This window comes from Acomys minous, assembly GCF_964271855.1.
Source record: "Acomys minous genome assembly, chromosome: 6".
NCBI lineage: Eukaryota > Metazoa > Chordata > Mammalia > Rodentia > Muridae > Acomys > Acomys minous.
Window position 1 is genome coordinate 35,201,052 of NC_140487.1, and position 24,449 is coordinate 35,225,500.

Here is a 24,449-nt window from a genome sequence, read left to right on the forward strand (position 1 = left end):
AGACTTGCAATGTGTTACTTTTAGGAAAATTGGGTTTCTCCAGAAGGATCCAGAGGGTCCTAGAAACCTACAAGAAGAACATCATGATGGGCAGATCTGGGCCCAGGGGTTCTGCTCAAACTACTGCACCAACCAAGGACAATACATGCAGTAAACATTTAACCCCTTCTCAGATCTAGCCAATGAACAAGATGAGACTTGATAACCCCTGACCATATAGTGGGGGAGGAGGTCCCCCTAGATCACAGACATAGGGCAGGGGAAGAGGGTGAAAGCAAGAGGGAGGGAGGAACAGGAGGATGCAAGGGATGGGATAACAATTGAGCTGTAATCTGAGTAAATTAATTAAATAAAAAAAAAGAAAAGAGAATAGAATTGGGTTTCTCAAGTACTTATGTAGCGTCTATTTTGTTATTCAGTGACAGGGTTTTCTAAGGCCATATTGTTAATCTCGGGCCACCTTTTGCATGTAGGCACTAAGCACATGAAGTGGAGTTTCCAAATTATAATGTGCAGATAGGAGAAACTTTACATTGGGCCTTAGAGACACATTATGGAAAAAGAAAACCATGCTTCTGTTAATAACTTTGTGTTATTGTGTATTGAAATGCTGTTTCAGATAAACTAGGTAAAGTAAATTAGTAAAATTATTTTCAACTTTTAAATTTTTCAATGTGAATACCATAATTGTAACATTACATGTGTATCTCTTATTTCTGGCTCACAATATTCTCACTAGAAAATACTCCCATGAGGGGTTTGATATTATTTAAATAGGGAACATCTATGAACTGTGCTTCAATTTTTATAGTATCTTAAATATTCAAATGGTTTCTTTTGAAAGGTACATATTTGACATTGAAAATTCATTCATGGCTTCTTTCTGTTCCTCAAGCCTTCCCTAGTTATACTTTTTTGTTATATTGTGTAACAGATATGAAATGTTCTGAACTTTTCTATATTATATGAAGAAAAGCTTCCCTAAAGAAAATAGTATCTGATATCCTTTAAATGAATGAATTGGCACCCTAGGCTATCTGTAGCTATCTATGCTCTCCTCATAAAATATTCCTGACTCAAACACATGCATATGTATTCAAAGTAGCCACGAGTTCTTAATAAACAAGCTTCAGAGAACATCTGGTACATTTAATCATCTGTATGACGTATATGCAGTACAGAGGGAGGTCTGATAGGATTCAAAATACGTGTCAAATGCAGCGTGAAACTAGCATGTGTGTGATTTTTAAATGAATTTGATATTCACATGTTAAAATTATTGGGGTTGTGAATTATTTCATAGAATAATTCAATCTGCATGTAAAACAGCAATGCTTACGTTTTCTATAACGTACACTCCATGTTGAGTTTTCAAAAGACCCTGTTGTTTTCCTAATAGCCATAATATGATGGTTTGCATGGTGTTCCTATTTCTGACATGTGTAAGAGTGACACTTTCCTCTCAAGACAAATGGCCCTTAGTGTCCATGTTTAGGATCTCCCTTGCTTCGTTCCCTAGACTATATGTCACATGGGGAGAAAATGAAAGGTTATTGTTTTCAGCCCTAAATCTGAGCATCATAGCCTATATTATAACTTCAAGATAGTTTCAAAAAGGCATTCTGAAGTGAGACTTTTTGGTCTCAGTTTCTGGCAGGTTAGAAAACTTGGCTCTGAAGTTACCGACAGATCTCCTTACTTGCTGGCTGGAGCCATGTGACAGTAATTCTTCCCATACCTCACATCACATGGTGATTCGGGTACCACTTTGAAATTAGTCTTCATTACTATCTTATGGTAAACATGTATTGGAGCTCAAGTTTGTGTCATAACTAGCAATGCAAATCTAAGTCTCTGGTATGAATTGAAATAATTGCTCATTTATTGCAAGGAGGACGCAGTGGAGGATGCTCAAATGTCACTCAGAAGGAGAAATAGAAAAGACATAGATAGAGATTGAAGAGAGGGAACAAAGCAGGAGAGGAAGCACAGAGAGATGGAAGGGTGGAGAGCAGACCCGGGAAGAGTGGAGTAGGAAGACAGAGGGCCTGCAGAGAAAAGAAAAACTGCGGGCAGGGGCATCTCTGTGATGAGCTGGAGACCTAAGTCACAGTAGGCTCCTAGGAGAATATGAGGGTAACTCTGGCAGAGACTCCTAGTAGCGGGGTCCATAGTGACTGAAGGGCATCCTCTAACTAGACAAGAGTCCTAGTAGAGGGAAGGGAAAATCAAGCCACCCACAAAAACTTTGACCCATAATTGACCCTCGGCACAAGATGTACAGGGATAAAGATAGAGCAGAAATTGAGGGAATGTCCAACCAATCTTGGCCTAACCCAAGACCTAGCCCATGGTAGAGAGCCAACCCCTGACACTATTAGTGATATTTTGTTATGCTTGCAGAAAGGAGCCTAGCAGAGTTGTCCTCTGAGAGGCTTCACCAAGCAGTGGTTTGAAACAGATCCTGAGACTCACAACCAAACAGTGGATGATGTGTAGAGAGTCTTAAGGAAATTTGGGGCAGGGAGGACTTGGGCATGACAGGAGCTCCACAAGAAGACCAACATAACCAACTAACCAGGGCCCACAGGGGCTTGCAGAGGCTGAAGCACCAACCAAGGACCATGCATGGGCTGGACCTAGGCCCCCTACACAGATGTAGCCAATGGGTAGCTCAGGCTTCATGTGGGTCCTCTAATAAGGGAGTGAGGAATGTTTCTGATATGGACTATGATGCCAGCTTTTTGATCACTACCCCCTGGTAGGACTGCCTTGTCAGGCCACAGGGGAAGAGGACAGACATAGTCCTGATATGACTTGAGCTGGGATGGGTTGGAAGAGGGGATCCCCTTTTCTGATGAATAGGGGAGGGAAGGGGGGAAGTGGGAGGGGCTATGGCCAGGATGTAAAGTGAATTTAAAAAAATATATAGATAGATAGAGAGAGAGAGAGAGAGAGAGAGAGAGAGAGAGAGAGAGAGAGAGAGAGAGAGAGAATTGTTTATTATCCTTGGGCAAGCTTTTTCATATTTGAGCCTGAAACTCTGAACCACTCTGTTTATTATCAGAGTAAACCTGTCCAGAGACCATTGAGAAAGACAAATATCAACCAATTTTTCCATTTATAAAACTGAGATGGGGTTCCTAATAACTGCTCCCCTTCACACAGGCACATCCTGAAGCCCAGTGCTGGTCTGTCTGTGTCCTATGCATGGTTCTATAATTCCTGTAGGAATCCATATTTCTTGTAGAAAGCCACTATCCAAACTAGAATGAAAACATTGAAAATATAAATCAATCTCTCTCCCTCCCCCCCCCCTCTCTCTCTCTCTCTGTGTGTGTGTGTGTGTGTGTGTGTGTGTGTGTGTGTGTGTGTGTGTGTGTGTATTACTATAATGTATAAGATAACTTGGAGGAGAATTAACATGTTTGAAAATTCTGTCGCTACTTGGGTACCATGTGAAATGATCTACAGTCATTTGCTACATGTTATTATGTACCCAGAAGACTGAAACAATAGAACTAACACCCCCATCTACAACTTAAAGTGAAAAGTTAAGCAAATTAGGAAGTGTGGTTTATTTGGTAAGGAATGTTAGAAAAGCTGTTTCAAGGTGTTTAATTTACTTCGTGCATGTCTACAGTTCCTCATACCTAGTTTTAAGCACCTTTCCCTACTGTCGTATGCAAACTGAAAAGCAAAGCAAATGTGTGCTGCATCTCAGGAAATACCATTTTAGCTTCTACAACCCTTAAACCAGAACAGCATGAGATTCACTGACATAGTTTCCTGCTTCTTCCTCACACTGGCCTCACTTGTTAGATGCTGTGAACAAAAAAGCAGGATGACAATGACGTTAATTTAAAATCATTATCCTAAGGCTCTGTGGATGGGTTGTTTTGTCAGATGCAGAAAAGACAGCTAGTCCACAATGCTCTTCCAGTACTAGCCCGTTGCCAAGAAGGCTGTCTCCATCTCTTCTGCATGACCATGGAATGGATATGGCTGTGGTGGATTAGGGTTTGGCTTTGCAAACTCTTCTTGAGGCCAGTTGAGTTCACAAGGTAGTCTGTTTCTGCCCCCACCACCTTTGCAACTCATGAGTTGAGACTGCCAAATGTTAGTGGGCATTTAGTAACGAGTTTGATGTGGTAAAACACATTGCTGGCATTTTATATTCTGTTTCTTTTATTCAAGTTTTATCTCATTTCACTCTTTTGCACACACATTTTTATGGGTTAAAAAGTAATCATACATAAATATTTAGCTGAGAAATCAATTGGTTTTCTTACACAGTTGTCACTTTTATTTTCCAGGCATTGATTAAATAAGACTATGCAAGTTTACAGATATCCTAGAGGGGCAGAATCAAATGAATGATTTTACATAACATTTTGTGGTCAGAGCAAATCAAAGGAATTTGATTTTAAAGCTCACTGAAACAGCTGATGTGGAGGACATTCCTTATAAAGACAGTTCACACTCCCATCCTTTCCCCCCAAAGTGTGTACACACTTAATTTTAGGTGAGGGAAGAAACAAAGATTATTTGTGATTCCCACTGCATGGCGTGGTAGCAAACTTGCCTTTCTCTTTTGGAATGGGTACTCTTCTCTGTGGCTTTGAAAAAAAAATTGCTTCCCAATTTTTTTTCCCTATAGTGGCCATGCAGTATTTTGAAAAGTGGCAAAGTTCTGAAATCTGACAGGTATAAATTTTTTTTTACCTACTTCATGTGTAGTGGAGTGGAATTGCTTAATGTCTTAGGGCCTCAAGATAACTAGATGCCAATAGTAGTTAGGATATCTCCGGCATTTAACCCGATGACGCCATGCTACTTTATTATTACATAAATGATCACTAATCTTTGCAATGTCACTATGGGGAAGTCATTCTGAGACCCATTTGAATCAAGAGTTCATAAGCAGAATGTGTATTAAAGTGTCTAGCTTTTTAGATTGCACTAGTGGTCTGGCTAAGAATGATAGTTATGGTGGTTATAGTTGCTTTTAAAAAATGTTACTTTTGAGACAGGATATTACCTTGTTCCCAACGCTGGTCTTGAACTAATTGTCTCTCTCCCTTCCCCACCTCAGCCTCTGATGGCAGATACGCCCCGAGCACACCGCCATGCCCAGTTTATAGTTGTTTCTGTGACTAGTTGTTTTTAACTGGATGGATTTAAGCCTATAAATAAGAACCCAGTTTGGGGGAAACAGATTCAAAATCAGATTTATCTCACCAAAAACTTTGCCACTAAGCACTGCATTATTGTGGGGGGTTTATTTGTGCGTTGAGATCTTAGGTTCTCTAAATACTGGTGATATACATAAAGTCACCTCATTCTTGGTGGGATAATAGTTTCATATTATGCTTTAAAACCATTGATGGTTTAATTTTTTTTTTCCTGAGGACGTGGTGCTTTATTTTCTCACGGGCTCATTTTGTCACTGTATAGGGGTTGTATATGCTTACTATAGAAGCGCTCAGTGGCGTAGCTCCCCAGCTGTCCCCTGTTCTGCTTATCTTCCACTCCTGGTCCAGGTGTTTCTTAAGCAATACACTAAAATCCTAGTTTGGTGTGATAGCTTCTTCTCCACGAATTATATTTTTCTAATGTAGTAAATATATCGATTATGTTGTTACCTTTTATAAGCTGGCATTTTTCTAATGATGATCATCTTAATACCTTAACTAATAATTTATATAGATGCACATGTAGCATTTAAACTCACATGTGGTTTCATAAAACTAATTGTAGTAAAAGAATGTTACTACATAATTTACAATCATATAATACCAATAGAGGTAATTATTTAATGATATAGGTTCAGCAGATCTGTTACTTAATATTTTTAGCCTGTATATGCATTCACTTTTAATTACTAAGAAGTAATTTACCTAAAAATAGTGTAAGTTAAAAATACATGGAGAAAAAAATATATAGTATTACTGTGTATATCTAAGAACATGGAAAACACTAACATCAAAAGTAATCCATAGCAGAATGTATATCATCTTTTCAGACCTTTGTTTAGAGAGGCCTACACGCAGAAGAATCACTTAACAAAGAAAATTATTCTGAAATATCTGAGTGTCTGTGAATGTGAACGGCAGCATTAGTGGCATGGTTGTTCTTCGCAACATCGTCCCAATTCGTCCCAGCATGGAGTTTCATCAGCATAAAAAAACAACCAGTGCAATTTTATAGTTTATGAAGCTCTTCACAATATACACCAGCTTTATCTTAACAACAGCCCAGCGAGGAAGACTCGCAGATAGGGCGTGTGCTGTTTCTGCTTGCCCAACATTGCCTGGACCTTACTGTCTGCCAAGGCAGACAAGATGTCTACCCCACTTTGATTTCAGTAGAGGGAGGTGGTGAGGATTAAACTTGATTGCCAACGTAAAATGGACAAAAAGATGACTTGGAGATCAGGGTGGGGTGATGGGCATGTGAACATCTGAGGAAGAAGAAACCAGGGGTACCCAGGGCTTCGGGTTCCTGAGGTGAGTTCCCACAGGGCTGCTGCGGTCACCTGTAGGAATTAAGCTGTAGACTCTTCAGACTGTCAGTGTCCGCCACACAGACTGCCCCTAGAGCTTCTACCTGGAACTGGGATTCCCACTGCGCTCCTTCTTCTGAAGCTTTCAGCTTCTTGGAATCACTAACGATTCTTCTTCTTCCCTGTTTACATATAAGGAAACTGAGCCTTGCTGGGGCTAACTAATTTGCTTTAATTACCATTTCACGGGAAGACTCAGCTAGACACAGTGTCTTCAACTTTAAGAGCTGTCTTCTCCCAGCAGGCTGCTTTCCAAGGTGATTTCTGTAGCCTATGCAGACGGGCACCTGTCCTCCCTTTCCCTTCTGTCTTTGTACAGGACCTGCTCTCGTTTTCCGTTTCAATGATTACCTACTTGATGTCAAATCTGATCTTGCACTCCAGATTATTAAGCATCTTGTAAGATGAAGATCTTATTGCAATCTTCAGAGTTTCTCAAACATGCAGTGGGATGCTTGCATGCACAGTCAGTACCAAGAAAGGCTTTAATAACTGAATACAGGAGCCCATCAGTTTACCCAGTTGACTAGACACACCAACACAGGTAGCCAAAATTGGAAAATGATTTCTCAAAGGAATACCTGTCCTTTACCATCACAGTTTTGAACATATCAAATAATTTCCCTTGCTCATGCAAAGGCAAACATATAATTGTAGTATTTAACAGACACTTAATGTATGACTGTTGTATGCCACCTTTTTATTATAAAAATAAGTATGCTTTTAAGAGGAGAAAATTGGGTGTGGATATGACCCACACACATTATGCATGTATGACTATTAACTAACACGTTAAACGGTAAGTGTGTTCTAGGTTTCAAACAAACAAACAAACAATAAGAATTTGGTTTTTTTCTTAATAAAATCTCACTGTCTGATACTGGAGCTATGAGAAAAGAGCCATGATAATCTAAAGAATAATGAGAGGATTACTGCAGTCAAGGGAGCCAAGGACCTGGTGTGGAAGTGCAGCTCTGGGGCAGGACACTAGCCACAGCCCCTCTGGAGTGAGATGAAAAGGAAGCACCCTTGGCCTTGACAGAATGATGTAACATTTGAAAACAAAAGCAAAATCAAAGATTACTCCTACTCTTAATGATCCACATTCTTTTTTTTTTTTTTACTGCATAAATAGATTCGATGACTTAATGTGAAGTTTATTTAAATAGACTTAAAATTAACTAAATGCTATCTAAAATGATGCATTCAGCTCTACTTTGAAAGTGCAATACCTTCAATCAATCATGGACCTAGGGGAGGGAGTTAGGGTGGGGGTGGGAAGGAGGGAAGAACGGGAGGATAGAAGTGATGGGAGAACAATTGAGTTGTAATCTGAATAAATTATTTTAAAAATGAAAACAAAAAAAGAAAGCACAATACATTAAGATGCACAAAGATGACACTTAACTTAGGTCTTTTTCTTATACACTGAGTTACAGTAAAATAGAAATAAAGATACATATGTTTATAAAGCCATATATATGAGCAATGTATGAATTGGTAGATAAATAAAATACAAATTGTTATAATTTTGGTTCTTTAAAAACCACAAACATGTAGAAGAAAGATTTGACTATAGAATGTTTGGGTATCTTTTGCAGACAACTACTACGGTACCCCAAAGCCTCCAGCTGAACCAGCACCATTATTATTAAATGTAACAGACCAGATCCTTCCGGGAGCTACTCCAAGTGCTGAAGGGAAACGGAAGAGAAATAAATCAGTGAGCAACATGGAGAAAGCAAGTATAGAACCTCCTGAGGAGGAGGAGGAAGAAAGGCCTGTGGTCAACGGAAATGGCGTAGTCATAACACCAGGTCAGTCTTTTACATTCTCTAAAGGATTATTAGCTTTTTGTTACATTTTTATGTTTTTAAGATTTATTTTCCGTGAGTGTATGCACGTGTGTGTGTGTGTGTGTGTGTGTGTGTGTGCATGTACGTGTGTGTGTGTGTGTGTGTGTGTGTGTGTGTGTGTGTGTGTGTGTGTGACAATTGCCTTTGTTTGCCTGTATGGAGATCCTAGCTACCCTGATGATTTTCTTTATTGCTCCTCACCTTATTTTTTGAGACAAGGTCTCTCGCTTAACTTAGAGATGACAGATTTAGACAGAGAGCCCCCCACATCTTCTTGTCTCTGTTACCCCAAGCATTGGGCTGGAGATGCCTGTCACCATACCCAACTTTTATACAGGTGCAGATGATCCCAGATCTGGTCCTTCTGCTGGTACAGCAGCCAATTTGGTTAGCCATCTCCTTTGCCTCCTCGCCATCTTCTAATCTTTTATGATATAAAGTCTGTTGTTATAAGTTTGAGTGTATATGTGTGTGAATGTGCATGGATATTCAGGTACATATACACAATTATCTTTACAAAGAGAAGATTGTGATATCAAATAGAAAAGACATGATTCTGTGCTACTGTTGTGTTCCTGAGGTACAAGGAATATATATTCAAGTCCTTATGCATGGCCCTACTGGCCTTCACAATAGAATTTTAATATTCAAATTATTAGTTCTAAATCTGAACTGTTCATTAAAAATCTTCAATTTAGTTAATTTTGGTAAAGCTTATAAATCGCCAAATTAGGTTTATCATTTATACACATACAGACTATAATTTTAACACTAGGACTATTTTTTACCCATGGATACATCTTAAGCTCTGCTTACTCATCTCCTAGGTCCTTCTTAATACAATCAATTTGAAAATCAAAATCATCATTACAGCATCTATCTTTAAATACTTCAAGCTCTGTTTTATTGTCTATTTTTCCTCTAATTATTTATGTAATCACTTTACATCTTGATCCCAGCCCCCTCTCTCCTCTCTTCCCTGTCCTACCCCTACACCCACCTCTTCCCATTTCCCCTGCTCCTCCTTCCTAGAGAAAGGGAGGCCCCAACTGGTACCAATCCACATTGGGATCTGAAGCCACTACAGAACTAAGCACATTCTTTGCCACCAGGGAGTGACAAGGCACCCCAGCTAAGGGAAAAGGGACCCAGCAGTAGACAATAGATTCAGAGAGAGCTCCTACTCTATTGTTAGGGGACCCACAAGATGACCAAGCTGTACATTGCTATATATGTATGAGAGTGGGTCTAGATTCTGTCCATTGCAAGCTCTTTGGTTGGTGGTTCAGTCTCTGTGAGTCTTCGTGGGCCCGAGTTAGATTACTCTGTAGGTGTCCCTGACCCCTCCCGCTCCTTCAATCCTTTCTCCCACTTGTCAACAGCACTCCCCGAGCTTGTCACACTGCTTGGCCTTGTGTCTCTGCTTCTGTCTCCATCAGCTGACAGATGAAGCCTTTCAGAAGAAAGTTATGCTATACTTGTCTGCAAGCATAGCCCAGTGGTCAGCCCTCTCCAACAGAGTGCAGTCTTAAGCTGGACCAGTCCCTGGTTTGCCGTTCTCTTAATCTCTGTTCTACATTTGCCCCTCTACTTCTTGTAGACAAGACACATTTTGGGTCAAAAGTTTTATGTGTGTGTTGGTGTCCTTCTCCCTCAACGGGCAACCCCACCTGGCTTTATGCTCCTTAACACCCATTGCTTGGAATCTTGGCTAGGGTCACCCCCATAGACTCCCAGAAGCCTCTTCTTCCCAGAGATACCCCCACCTCCACCAATTTCTATTCTTTCTCCTAGTTCATATCCTCAACCCCCTCCTCTCTCTGCCAACCTGATCCCCACTCCCATTATCCTTCCCACCCCATCTCCCTCCATCTACTTTGGACATCTTTTGTATTTCTCGTTCTGAGTGAGATCCAAGCATATTCCCTTGGACTTTCCTTGGCTTCTTTGGATTGTAGTGTGGTTATCTCGTACTCTATGGCAAATATCCACTTATAAGCAAGTACATGCCAAGTGTGGGTTACCTCACTCAGGATGGTCTTTTCTAGTCCCAACCAATTGCTTGCACATTTTATGACTTCCTTGTTCTTAATAGTATTTTAGTAGTATTCCCTTGTATAAATGTATCACATCTTCTGTATCCATTCTTCAATTGAGGGACATCTAGTTTGTTTCCAGTTTCTGGTTATTACAAATAAAGCTGTTATGAACATAGTTGAACAAATGTCCTTGTGGTAAGATGGAGTGTCTTTTGGGTATACGCCCAGGCGAGGTATAGCTGGGTCTTGAGGTAGATTCAAGTTCTTAATCTTTGTGTTTTAGACCTGCAACAACCACATAGAAAATGTCAAATTTTTAATGTCTGGCCTATCAGTTTTCATTCTTGTTTTGTTATTCAGTGTCTTTACCAACAGTGTTTCACATCTTAATCTATATTGTTGTCTCTTCGTTTGTTTGGCTTCTGAGACTGGGTATCACTATGTTACCTAAACTGATTTGCAACTCACTATGTTTCTCAGAATAGTCTCAAACTCCAAAGCCAGTTTTCTCAACTGCCTGGTGCTAGGCTTCTAGATGCAGTTCTCTGTGACTGGCTTCATTTCCCAATCTTTTATAAAATAAAGAAAAGTATACAAAAGTCAATCTTAAAATACATAATTTTTGGAGATGAAAGCATCCATATCTCAAACTTTGAAAATACCAAAATAGATGGATGGTTAATAGTTATGTGGATGTAATTCTTTTCAAAGGTTGCATTCTTCTGAAAAATGAAGTCCTTCAAATTTTAGTAGTAGGATTTCTTGGACTTCTTTTCTTATATACGTTACCTGCAACAGTGATTCCTTATTATCTGTTAGCTTCTTCTCATCAACTACGGCTAAGTCCAGTCAAAGAATTAGAAATGCACATATATTTCAAAGGCAGCTAAGGCTCTCCGTTAACACACACACACACACACACACACACACACACACAATGCCTGGAGGAGCGGCCCAAGAGAGCTCCCCGACAAAGGGAATACAGTATGTGGGCACAGAGCTGCCTTTTCCAGGCTCCCAAGCCCGCAATTAGTCCAGATGAACTGCATCTCCCAGAGAGCAAACAGAGTGTCCCTTATGTGATCTCTGAGTGTCCTCAGCAATGATCTCAGTTCACCGTTGGGGACCTGCACCCCAGTGCTGAGATGCTTGGCAAGCTGACTGTACATGCACCATCAGTCCTGGTGCTGTGAATGAGACCCTGTCACTCTCTGAAGAATAATGTCCTCCGTGGTGAATCTCGCTGTTTTCTTGTGAATAATGCCCCACTCTGAAGCTGCCACAGTGCCTGTCCCGTGATTATTTTTATGTGAGTTCACAGAGGCTGCGGTCTGTGTGTGCACTCAGATCTTCCTCTGTTTTTTCCCTTTTGTTTTTGTTTCCTGACATGACTTAGTTTTATGGTTTGGTCCCAAATGCTATACTTCGTTTTCTCTCCCTTTCTGGGGGAAGGGGGGGGGGAAGCAAACAAATGGGTAAAATTCTAGGACTATATCCAACTAATTCCATTTATAAAGGACATTCCAGCTTTTAAAAGATTACATAGAAATTCAAACTGCCCTAACATAAAGTGCTTGGGTGTCCAGATGTGACTGCAAATCAGCAAGAGGGCCACTTCAAAGTTGGTTCTGAACAACGGTAGTGACTTCACCGACATACAGCAAGCATGTGTGACCACGACAGCCTTCAGAAGCATCCTTTTACCTCAAAGCAGACTCACCAGTCAGCCAATGTGAAAGCAATGCCTTATGATGCCTCTTCTGGCCCTCAGGTGGAGTCAGGGTTTTCAGGAGCTACCCTAGGCTTCTGTGCAGGGCTTTTCTCAAGGGGAGGAGTGATGCAATTTGTATATGAGAGAGATTTAATACATGAATGGAGAATTGCAGGACAAGAGGCAGCAGGGGTACAGCAGAGTTGCTCAGACTCTAAACTGTTCACACACACACACACTGCTCTAGTGTTCAGCTGTCTGCCTGAGTTTCTTGTACCTTACAGACCCTTGGAGTGCCTGCCACCTGCTTTGTCATCCACAGTGGCTCTGCACAGTCATACATGAGTGCTGACCTTTCTCTCTGGATTGGGCAGAGGTGGGGGAGGGGGGTGGTCTCTGGATAAGACTTGCCCAAACACTGGCCTCGAGACAGCACCTTGCCTTCTTTTTGTTCTCATCAAAAAATGCCTCGATTTGACTTTGACCTTAAAGAGCAGCCCTCCAGATTATCAAAGTAAAGACTGAGCAAAGAGCCTCCATCTTTGTTTTACAGCTCCTTGAAATGTCGGGGGCTGCTGTCCTGTTTCAGACAATGCTATTCTGATTTTCCCCCAGAACCTTGAAGCCAAGCTCTAAGATGTGTTATAAATGCAAATCAAATGTGTTATTTCATTTCTTGCTATGGCTCTTGGATATTTTCAATATGTCTGTTGACTGTTATCGCCTCAAAGTTTGCTGAGGATTCAGAGGACTTGTTCCTGTATGGTAAATGCCTTTAGGATTCATTACATAACGGAAATCATAAAGCACACTCAGTTTCACAGCCATGAGAACTATTATCCCCATTATCCATTCTATCCTTATTAAAGTGTTAAAGCTGAAATATTATACAAGGAATAAATCTATTAATTAAGGCAGCTCCTCTCCACTGCTAATGGAACATAATTTCCTCTACTAATATTCTCTAGTGATTCTTTTCCACTTAGTTTTATACATTCCGGGAGATACTTTTTCTTGTCCTTTTCCACTCAAAAACTTTGAATATTCCATTTTCATAATTTATACACTATTCTAATATTGTATACAATATGCTGATTATGGATTTTAGGTATAGATGTAATTCAATTTTGAAACATTAAGTCTACTTTTTATGTAATTCACATTTCCCTGTCTGGCCTCCTGAATAGATGAGACACAATTTGCTTTTAAATCATAAGAAATAATTTCTTTACACAATTGGGGGTTTATGCTTCTTTAATTGCTTTATCATTTAAAATAATCAGAAACATACTAAACCATGACATTGACCTTGTCCTGGTTCTAGCATGTTGTAGTATGTATTTCCATCATGGCCTCAAATAATAAAGGGGCATTATCTATCAGCGGCTCAAAAGTATTGATTTACCAAATAACAGATACACCCCCATCTCTTACTTGCTCACACACACACATACACACACACACACACACACACACACAGAGAGAGAGAGAGAGAGAGAGAGAGAAAGAGAGAGAGAGATACACAAACGCATTATACAAACATACCCTTACAGTCTCACACACACACCAAACAAGCACACACAAATACACACACATATAGATACCCAAACACATCACACACACGCATATATGTGTGCATGTGCACCCCACAATGGTTAAGGATCAGCACTCTATAACGTATATTTTGAAGAACTCATAATACATCTTTTAGGGAACAGAACTACTTCTGAATCCTTCACACATCAAAGCCCACTAACTAGGTATTAGTAATCAGCATGCATAGAAAAGTTCCTGAGGGATCAAGAACAATACTGTCACCACAGAATGCATCCCTGCAGCACTGACTACAACGATGAAAAATTGCTGTTTTCTTCTTTGTAGTTTAGGGTTTTGTATCACTTGAATATTTCCCCACGTATACTGAAGGCCGACCAGCTGAGACATCCAGACTCATGAACAAACAACGACTGGATTCTTGAACCTTCTGTTGGTAGAGAGTCATTGTTGGCCTACCTGGCCTACCATAGCCTGTAATCCATTCTAATAAATCCGATAGATAGATAGATAGATAGATAGATAGATAGATAGATAGATGATAGATAGATAGATAGATAATAGATAGGTAGGTAGATAGAGAGATGATAGTTAGATAGATGGATGATAGGTAGATAGATAGATAAATAGATAGATACATAGATACATAGGTCCATTCTGTAAGTTCTATGCCTCTAGAGATCCTGACTAATTAGATATTCTTGCCAAAATGGTTCTAGAGCAACAAAAGAATAAGGATGAAAATTTAAAGTATCTGAAATAGGCTTTCCAATTTACCAACACCTACAGTTAATGAAGCCTCTCCTGGGGGCTCAGAGAGGACTGAAGGCTCATGGTGTGAACCACTTTACAGATGTAGAGAGACAAATGTGTTTGATTATCTTGATTCACCAATTGTGAGAGGCAACAGATTTGATGACTATATAGAATTTTTTGTGTGTGCATCTCTGAATAAATTGACAAAAGAAAAGAATGAATTCTGCGATAAAAATTAACCAGCTTCTAGCAACTCAGAATACAGTCAAGGAAAACAATGAGCTTAGTGAAGAAAAAAAAAATGACCGGCTCCAGATGTGCATCATCAGTCTAAAGGATTCTAAGTGTGCCCTGGAGGAGAATCATCTCTCCAGCAGTCACACAGCTCAAGTGGCAGAAAAGCAAACTGATGCCCTCATCATTGGACTGGCTGAATTACAGGGAAAATGCAAGTTGCAGTCTGGATGGGTATCCATGGTTAAAGTAAGGGCATTAATTGCCATAGAATGAGATCCCATGACTTGGGACAGGAAGTGTGGCAGGACTCTATTGAAGCCAAGACCTTTGACCTCTCAGATTCTCAAGAGTTTGTCTCTACACTCAGAAAATGTGCTTCTGCCTGACACCCTGAAGCATTGCCTTTTCCACCTTTGACTGAGAAAATTAACCCTTCATTGTCTACTAAACCAGAAGTGCCCTTCTCTGAAGGAGATGCCATGCAAATGCTGATGCCCCTCAGGGCCACCCAATAGCTGCCTCTATAACCAGACTTGATGCTAAGCATGGTCCTAGAGGAGCAATATAAAGTATAGTACATAAGGACGTGTGCTTCTCTACTAAGGAGCTTAATGGGTTTGCTAATTCACCTCAGCAGAAGTGTAGGAAATGTGTTGGAAAACGAATCTTAGGGGTGTGGGATAATGGTGGAAGGACATAAAACTGATTCCGGCTAAGTTTATTGATATGGCCCATTGAGTTTTGTATGAAAGTTTGAAAAGGTGCCAAAAGTTTGTTTGAATGATGGAAGAATCTCTCAAAAGTCATTCTACCAGAAAGGAGTTGAGGCTGCCTGAGAGCTCTAGCCTTAATGTTGAGGAAGGGATTTTAAGACTCAGGCAAGATGCAGTGCTAGAACAGAACTTTAGTCGTTGCTCTCTCTTTCTTGTTCCTGACCTTAGAGTTGGAGACACTGTTGCTCAGCTGGCTAAAGTAAAGCCAATGGGTTTAATAGGACTCAGAGTTTGCAGGGGCCAGGTGGCAGCACCGAACCACCAAAGGCAAATTGATTGCAGTTATCTTAATGGGCAGCCTAGACCAAACAGTGTCCATAATGGCCTGACCCATAGGGGTCAGCACAGGCAAAATGACTTTTATGGTAGCATGACTCGTATGAAGTTTTGGTACTGGCAAATCAATCATAGTATTTCCAGGCATGAAGTAGATAAGAAGCCTACTGTATTTTTGTTTGAGCTGTATAAGCTTAAAAGTCCTCAGACAAATGAAACAGACTGCATTGGGTCATGACAAAAGGGATTCTCAGCTAGTGATCAAATTTTCAGACTTGAGCCAGGTTGCAGGCTCAGAACCCCTTGAATGAAAGGGCAGATAGGCTCCCCTGAGGAAAGACCTTGATTAAATACTTGACAGATATACTGTTAGGCTTTTTCCAGTCCTTCCCCAAGCGGGACCCACTGCCTTTTACAAGGGTAACTGCACCCTGGGGTAAAGGAACAATCATGCCTTCAGTGCTTATTGGATACTGGTTCTGAGCTGACACTGCTTCTAGGACACCCTAAGAAATAGCGTGGCCCTGCAGCTGAAGTAGGGCCTTCTGGAGGTCAAGTGATTAATGGGGTTTTAGCAGAAGTCCTACTCACAGTAACTTCAGTAGGTCCCAAAACTCATCCTGTGGTTATTTCCACAGCCCCTGACTGGGTAATTGGCATAGGTATACTTAGAAGTTGGCAGGATCCTCATATTGGTTTCCTGACCTGTGGGATGAGGGCTCTTACAGTTGGAAAGCTAAATAGAAGCCTTTAGAATTGCCTTTGCCAGGGAAAACAGTGACTCAAAGAGTTCACAAGACAAGGGTGCATCCCTGGAGAAACTGCAGAAATCCGTGCACTCTCAAGGACTTGAAAGCCGTAAGGATGATGATTCCCACAGCCCCTCCCTTTAGCTTTCCTGTCTGGACAGCCATAGAGCATGACAGTTAACTACTGAAAATAGAATCAAGAAGTGGCTCCACTTGTATCTCCTGTAACAGGTGCCGTATCATTGTTTGAGCAAATTAACACATCTCCTGGTAAATGGTGTGCAGCTATTAAGCTAGCAAATGCCCATGGTGTTTTTTTTTCAGAACCTGTCCATAAAGACCACCAGAAACAATTTTCTTTCACTTGTCAAGGCTACCAATGCACCCTTACAGCTTTCCTTGAGGTTATATTAACTCTCCGACTCTGTATCATAACTTTTGGGGGGGTGTTGTTTGTTTATTTATTTATTTATTTATTTGGAGACAGGGTTTCTCTCTGTAGCCTTGGATGTCCTAGACTCTCTTTGTAGACCAGGCTGGCCTCAAACTCACAGAGATCCACCCGCCTCTGCCTCCCCAAGTACTGGGATTACGGGTGTGCACTACTGTGCCTGGTGATATCATAACTTATGTTGAAGGGATTTTGATCATTTGTCTCCTCCATAAAATATCTTTTTTTTTTTTGCTATGTATTGGCAACATTATGTTGATTGGCCCAAGTAAGCTGGGAGGTAGCAACCACTTTGAAGTATTTGGTAACATATATATGTACATCAAAGGATGGGAACCAAATTGAACCAAAATTCAAAGGCCTTCTATTTCAGAAAAATTCTACTTCTTCAAAATTCCTAGGAGTCCAGTGATGTATAGCATTCAGAGGTATTCATTTGAAGGTGAAGGGAAGTTATTGAAGCTGGTTCCTCCTCCCAGAAAGTAGTATATTAGTGGGCCTATTTGGATTCAGAAGAAAATACACTCCTCACTTGGCTGGGTTATTTTGTCCTATAGATTTAGTGGCTCAGAAACACGGTAGCTTTGAGTGGGACTCGGAACAACAGAAGGCTTTTCAACAGGTCCAGGCTGCTCTACATGACCCAGCAGACCTCCAGAGGTGTCAGAGCAAATAGGGATGCTGTTTGGAACCTTTGGCGAGACCTTATAGGTGAGTCACAGAAGAGAGGAATTTGGGGCAAGGTCCTATCATCATAATTGTCTATTGTCCCTTTGAGGGACAGTTCTTGGCCTGCTATGGGGATGTTTGAGTGCCCCACCAAGTAGCCATGTGACCTGAGCTGCTTATCATGATCTGAGTGTTATCTGACCAACTAATTTATAAACTAGGACATAAACAGGAGCAATCCATTATCAAATGGAAGCAATTTATAGAGGTGATTGTGCAAGGTAGATCCTGAAGGCACAAACAAGTTTACATGAAAAAGTTGCCAAATGCCTGTAATTTGTACATGTACATGCACCTATAATCTCATGGGGCGTGTCCTATGATTGATTGAGGAAGAGAAGACTAGGGCCTGCTCTGCTATTACTTTTACATGTTATGCAGGCACCACCCAGGAGTAGGTAGCTACAGCATTACAACTCCTTTCTGGGAGAACCTGAAGGGAAATCTTTATATTGGGCAGAGCTTGGGCAGTACACATTATCATGCATTTTGTTTGGAAGGAAATTTGGCCAGATGAGTGATTGTTCACCAGTTCATGGGTTGTAGCCAACCGGTTGGCTTGGATGGTCAGGGACTTGGAAAGAGTATGACTGAGTAGTTGGTGAAGAAGTATGTGGACAGGTCTCTCCAGATGGGTGAAGGATGTGAAGATATTTGTGTCCCGTGTAACTGATCATCAAAAGGTGAATTTAACTGAGGAGGAGTTCAGTAGTCAAATAGATAGGAAGACCAATTGTGTGGACAATCAGCCTCTTTCCCAAGCCATTTCTGTCATTGCCTAATGGGCTATGGACAAAGTGGCCATGGTAGCAAGATGTGGGTTATACATAGGCTTGACAACACGGACTTCCACTCTCCAAGGTTGACCTCACTGTATCTACTGCTGAGTGTCATATGTGCCAACAACTGAGACCAACATAGAGTCCCTGATATGGCACCTTTGCCTGGTTGACCAGCCAGCCACCTGGTGGCAGGTTGACTACATTGGACCACTTTCTCTGTGGTAATAAAAATGCTTTGTCCTTACTGAAGTAGATACTTCAGGAATGGTCACTCCCCAGAAGAGGAGTTAAGACCTACTGAAGTATTTGCTGAGGGTGGAGGAAATACAGAATAGGTAGTTTTAGAAGACAGTTATAAATACCAGCTAAGGCCACATGACCAGTTTTAGAAATGAAAATTAAAACAAACATGACTATTTCTGTTGTATTTTGTTAATGTTTGTACAAATATTTGTGTTTTCTTTTCTCAATTTCTTTATCATGCAATGTAAGATCAATTAAGAGACTATCAATGGTCATCACATTTAAAATTGAGATACTAAAAAAAGTGTCTCTCAAGGGATATTGCAACCTATTCTAAATTTATAATACTTCTGTAATTATACACAGGATAGTTATATCATGTCAGGTATAGTTATGACCTGGCTGAATACATAATGCAGTTACAATTGTTAGGAGTAATTATGAACTGGTTACTGTTATTATTTGGAAATTAAGTAAGACATAAGGATGTACGATTTTGTGTCAAGTTGGCAGCATGTGGACATGTGTAAGTTATTACTGGTTGTCAACGAGACCACATCTAGAATTTTCTAAAGCCCAAATCTCCGGGTGTGCCTGTGAGGGCTTTTTCCTAATTAAATCCTTTGAAATGGGAAGAACCATTTCAACCCAGACTTTCCAGATGGGAAAGGATCTACCTTTAATCCGAGCCACACCTTCTGCTGGCAGCCTATATAAAGAACACAGAGAGGGCTTGCTCTTGCTTTGCCTGCTTGCTCTCACTTTACCTAGCAAGTACATTCCTTCACTACCATTAGAGCCTCCTTCTTCAGGATTCCAGCATATTCTGAGCATCAACGAAGACATCCAATCTTGTGAATTGAACAGCTAAAGATTCTCGGATCTCCCTTGGGTAGATAGATGGTCATGGCTGGGTTAGCTGGACCACGGCCTGTAATCCATTCTAATAAATCTCCTTTAAATGGACATATGGAGATTCATTCTGTAAATTCAGTTCCTCTAGAGAACCTAGACTACTACATCATGTCGAGTTAGAATAACACATAGAATACAAATGACACATAGACTATATAACCTTTATCATTTTAATATTTGTTTCTGGTTATTCTGTAATGAGTCTGGATAAGAGTGTTAAGAATAGTTGAGTTCAGGCTAATTTTTGGTTACACAAAGATACTAGTCGAACAATAAATAAATGAACTGTCTGCTCTCTAGATTTGTATAATGCCATAGCCTCAGAATGAGCTAGAACTATAAAATTTATACCGAATACAAAATGACATACATTGCCTTCCCAAGTTAGTGGCTTTTGTCTCCATTCTCCATTGAGATCCTTAAACTCTTCTGAATCATATTATGGAAAGGAGGAAATTGTATGTCCTGTATCTAATCTGGTCCTTATGGCAGGCAAGGTGAAGGGAATCATTTTTATTAATTATCACAGTAGAGTATTATTTTGTGGATCGCTGTTTATAGGACTCTGTATTTCAAATGTCTTCTTTATGCCTCAGTGGTTCTAAGGAATTGTTGGGAATTTAACAGTACTGGTTTTCAGGGGATTGTTTTCACTGTATTACTATATTTTAAAGAGAGGTCTTCATTACTTTTTTCATTTAAATATTGTCTCTTTTGCTAATGAAAAAATACTCTCATTCCAGTTTGCAGGATGTCAATGTGACATGATAATGTCATGTGAATTACTCAAAGCCACCTATGATAACAGAAAAAGTCTGTTGACCACAACAGCAAGCATCTCCAGGAAAAAGTTACTTTACATATTCAAAAGTAGTAGGTTTTATATTTAGTACTAAAACCACGTGAAGAAATGAATCAGATTACTTCTCCTGGACTCCATCTAGGTAGTAAATGGTTCCGTACTGAAAAATGCCAAGTGTGCATAGGCTATGTGCCTCCTCCTTAGTTGGAATTCAGAGAGTCCAGTGACTCTCCAGCCACAGCCCGCACCATACCTGACGTGTGTAGGGATGTGCCTGCAGATGGGCTGGAATACTTGTGAGAATGATATCTTTAGTCTTCTCCCTCCTTTTAGTAGTCAAAAGTATTTTCTCTTCCCAGTGGTTGACTTCTGAACCATTACCAATGTAGTATGAAACTATAAAGTGCAGGTTCCCTGATAATAGAAGGGACTGGAAGCTGAACTCATTTAATGAACTGTTTTATGAGTTGAATTGTGTCCCCTGGTACTTCAGGAAGTGACTTTATTTGGGAATAAGACTACTGTAGTTATAATTAAGATGAGGTCATATTGGAGGAGGATGTGCCCCTGATCCCACGTGTCTGCTATGAAAGCCGAAGTCTTGTGCCACAAACCAAGGACTAGCAGAAGCAAAGCAAAGTCAGAAACAGCTTCTTGCAAGTGCTGCGAGATGGTCCCGAAAACCTTTTGGTACGAGTTTTCTAGTTTGCAATAAATACCTGCTTTAATCCAATTGTGTGTGTGTGAAAGTGTGTGTCTGCGGTGGGGAGCAGGATTTGACAGCTCCATCAAAACATTTTATCCTATTAGGACTATAGTCCCTTTAACTCCATCTCACTTAGCTGACTCCCCTGGCCCTTATTAGACTTTCAATAAATGTCTATAAAACTAATTAATTAATTAATTACTGTCAGTTCCTCCATCTCTTGCTGACCTTTTAACTGGCACTCCTCTGAGAGCTGTGCTGCATATTCTTGCTTCTACTTCCTATGCTGTCTCCGTGGACAGTTCTGTACCAGTCCTCCTTATTGTTGGATGTCATTGAACAAATCATCACAGTAGTTCCTTACAGAGCCCCCCCACCTGCCTGCCTCTGCCATGTCTAGGTAGATATTGTATTCAACCGCACTGATTCCTCGACTCACGCTACCCAATAGAAGAGGAATGACTGACCTAGCGATCCAATTTAGAATGACAATTTGTCTTCTTTAGTTCGGCTTCTCTTCTTTCTTTTATCAGAAGAATCTAGCCTTTTGATACTGCAACGTGATGTTGTCATATGCAAATGTGTTGAGCCCCACGGATAGGTACCCTCATGAATCAGCCTGCAGGCATCTCGATGGATACCCCTGCGAGTCTATTCTATTTTCCTCTTCTGGAAATAGGTTCCGTCCCTGATAGGAAGGCTTCCCCTGGTTCAGCGCTGCCAATAGATAAATTAGCCTGCTTCTAGGATCACCGGAAGCTCCAGACTCTCGCTGTGAAATGTATTTCTATGTTAGCCTTTATGAATAACAAATGTGAGTGTTATGATTTTTCCATTCATCTCACTCATTTTTTTTTCCCCAGCTTATTTTGTTCAGATTGAGGAGGCAGGTGCTATTACTGCCTCCCTCTCAACCTCAAAAGCTTGATCAAAAGAACTTTTTCTCCCCTTTATTAAACTCTTGTCAAGTATTTTGCACACTGTAGGAATTTAATTCATGTTTGCTAATGCGGTGATTGATTAAAGATAAAGAAACAAATAGCAGCAAGTGAGTCACCCCGGGACAGCCTTGCTGCATCATCCCTGCCACAACAATAAATGATACTCACAACGTCATTAAAGACCAGTTTCATTTACAAGAAATGTCACATTTCCCTTGTGAGAATAATGAAATAATGTAACTATAGTACCAAGTTTATTTGCTCATAGCAAAACCTTTGAAAATTATTTTTAATTAATTAATTAATGTATTTATTCACTTTGCATCTTGGACTAAGCACCATCCCTCCTCACCTCCCAGTCCTTCCCTCTCTCCCCCTTCCTCCTCCTCTATTCTTCATAAAAGGGGAGCCCCGCCCCTTTCCCATCCACCCTAGCTCATCAAATCCCATCAGAACTGAGCATATCCTCTTCGCCTGTGGCCTGGCAAGGCAGACAGGGGGAAGTAATTGAAAAGTTTGAAAGAAAGTCCATGTCAGAGACAGTCCCCGCTCCCCTTACTAGGAGACCCACATGAAGCCTGTGCTGCCCATCAGCAACATCTTGGTAGGGGACCTAGACCCAGTCCATGCAAGGTCCTCGGTTGGTGCTTCAGTCTTGGCAGGCCCTTCTGGGCCTTGGTTAGTTGGCTTTGTTGGTCTTGTAAAGCTCCTGTCACCTGCAGGTCCTTTTCTACCCGCCCCCTCCATTTTTGAAAATTATTTTATTCATTTATTTAGTATATGGGCTTTTTTTTTTCTTTGTTTGGGGGTGTTGAGACAGGCGTCGCTGTGTAGCTCTGCTTTCATGGAACTTGTTATATAGACCAGGCTGGCCTATAACTGAAAGATCCACCTGCCTTTGCCTCCCAAGGGCTGGGCATGCACTGCTATGTCTGGCTTTTCTTTTCTGGAGTGTGTGTTTGTGTATCTACACACTATGGTGCACATGTGGAGGACAAAAAACAATTTTCAGAAATTGATTTTTTTCCTTTCACCATATGGGATCCTGGGATTAAACTTTGATGGTCATGATTGATGGTAAATTCCAGCTCTTTGAGCTAACTCATCAGTTCAGTAGTAAACCTTGAGTGGAGTCTTCATGGGCGTATTCTATTTGCTTCTGTGATTCTTAAGTTCCTAATGAACTGGCTTCCTGACTGACCATTCTCCCATGAATACCATTTTAACTGAGAGCTGATATCTCCAAGGATTGCCATGTTGTTGATGTCTTGTGGTTTGGGGTCCTTTTTGTACTGGACTCCTCAGAAACTTAGGCCTTTCTTCCATCTCTCCTCTTTGCGTGCCATGTCTGTGGTCTGATGAAGTCCCCACTGTATCTGGCCTGCTGCCTCAGCTCCTCCTGGTAGCTTCCTCTTTCTGTGACTGGAAACCCACAGTGTTGGGGTAGCTCAGATCTCTGCAGGAAAGATTCTTGTTTCTGCTTTCCATGAAATTTCTCTTGGCAAATACATCCACCCCTGGCATAAATTATCACACAATCTAACCATCTGCTGCCGTCCTTCAAGCTGATCCTCTCCAGCCAGGAACTCTCTGCCCGGATGCCTCCATCATAGGTTTGGCAGGAGCCTCTAAACCAAGTATGAGAAACGGTGGCAGAGTCCCACCACCCACAGGGTCCTCTGCCCTCCTACAGTCTCTATCTCAATGAGGCGTCACCACCCTCCAACATGAGTAGGACCTCTTCTCTTCATGTCCTTTAGCTGTATGAAACTTTATGCCAGCTCACTTCTTTTCATCCTCCTGCTAAAAGACAATGTGCCTTTTGTCTGGGACATTAAAAAGCAGCTTATCACCAGTCTAGAGACTCACTTTCCTGCCACCTTCAAATACTCAGGATAGTTATGTAGACAATGAGCACCTGATATTTTGTCACCCTCCTGGGTAAGATCTGTTACCTTAGCTGCCAGGATACAGTCCCGATTCTGTGGTCCTGTGAAGAAGTCTGTGCCTAATCCAGCCATGATTTATCTGTGCCCTCCCCCCCCCCCCATCCTGAAAGACACCTCGGATATTATAGCACATTGTCAAAAAAGTGTTGCTTGAATCTTAACATGAGAGTAATGAATGGCTAGGCACAATTTTTTACCTTTTACTTTCAGTAGCTCTCGGTACATTAATATAATGGGGGAGACTATGGGTGACATGTTTTCGTTCCAGCAAAGCAGGGGCCGTGCCTCCCTTGTTCTCTCTTCCGCATTGCTTCACAGCAACAGAGGACTCAAAACACCCTCAGTGAGTACTGAACAAGTAAAGAAGTTCAGACACTGGTGTTGCAACGTTTCTGTGCAGCACAGTATTCCGGAC

General features: G+C 41.0%; 1 protein-coding gene across 12 annotated transcripts in view; it reads left to right on the forward strand.

The window, feature by feature from the left end:
- Positions 1-24,449, forward strand: part of MAGI2 (membrane associated guanylate kinase, WW and PDZ domain containing 2) — a 1,410,398-nt gene that overhangs the window by 914,131 nt on the left and 471,818 nt on the right. For all 12 annotated transcript variants that reach the window (XM_084787254.1, XM_084787259.1, XM_084787258.1 and 9 more), the window contains one exon: positions 8,167-8,382. In XM_084787254.1, the coding sequence (XP_084643380.1) occupies positions 8,167-8,382 (216 nt within the window). The remainder of the gene's footprint in view (positions 1-8,166; positions 8,383-24,449) is intronic.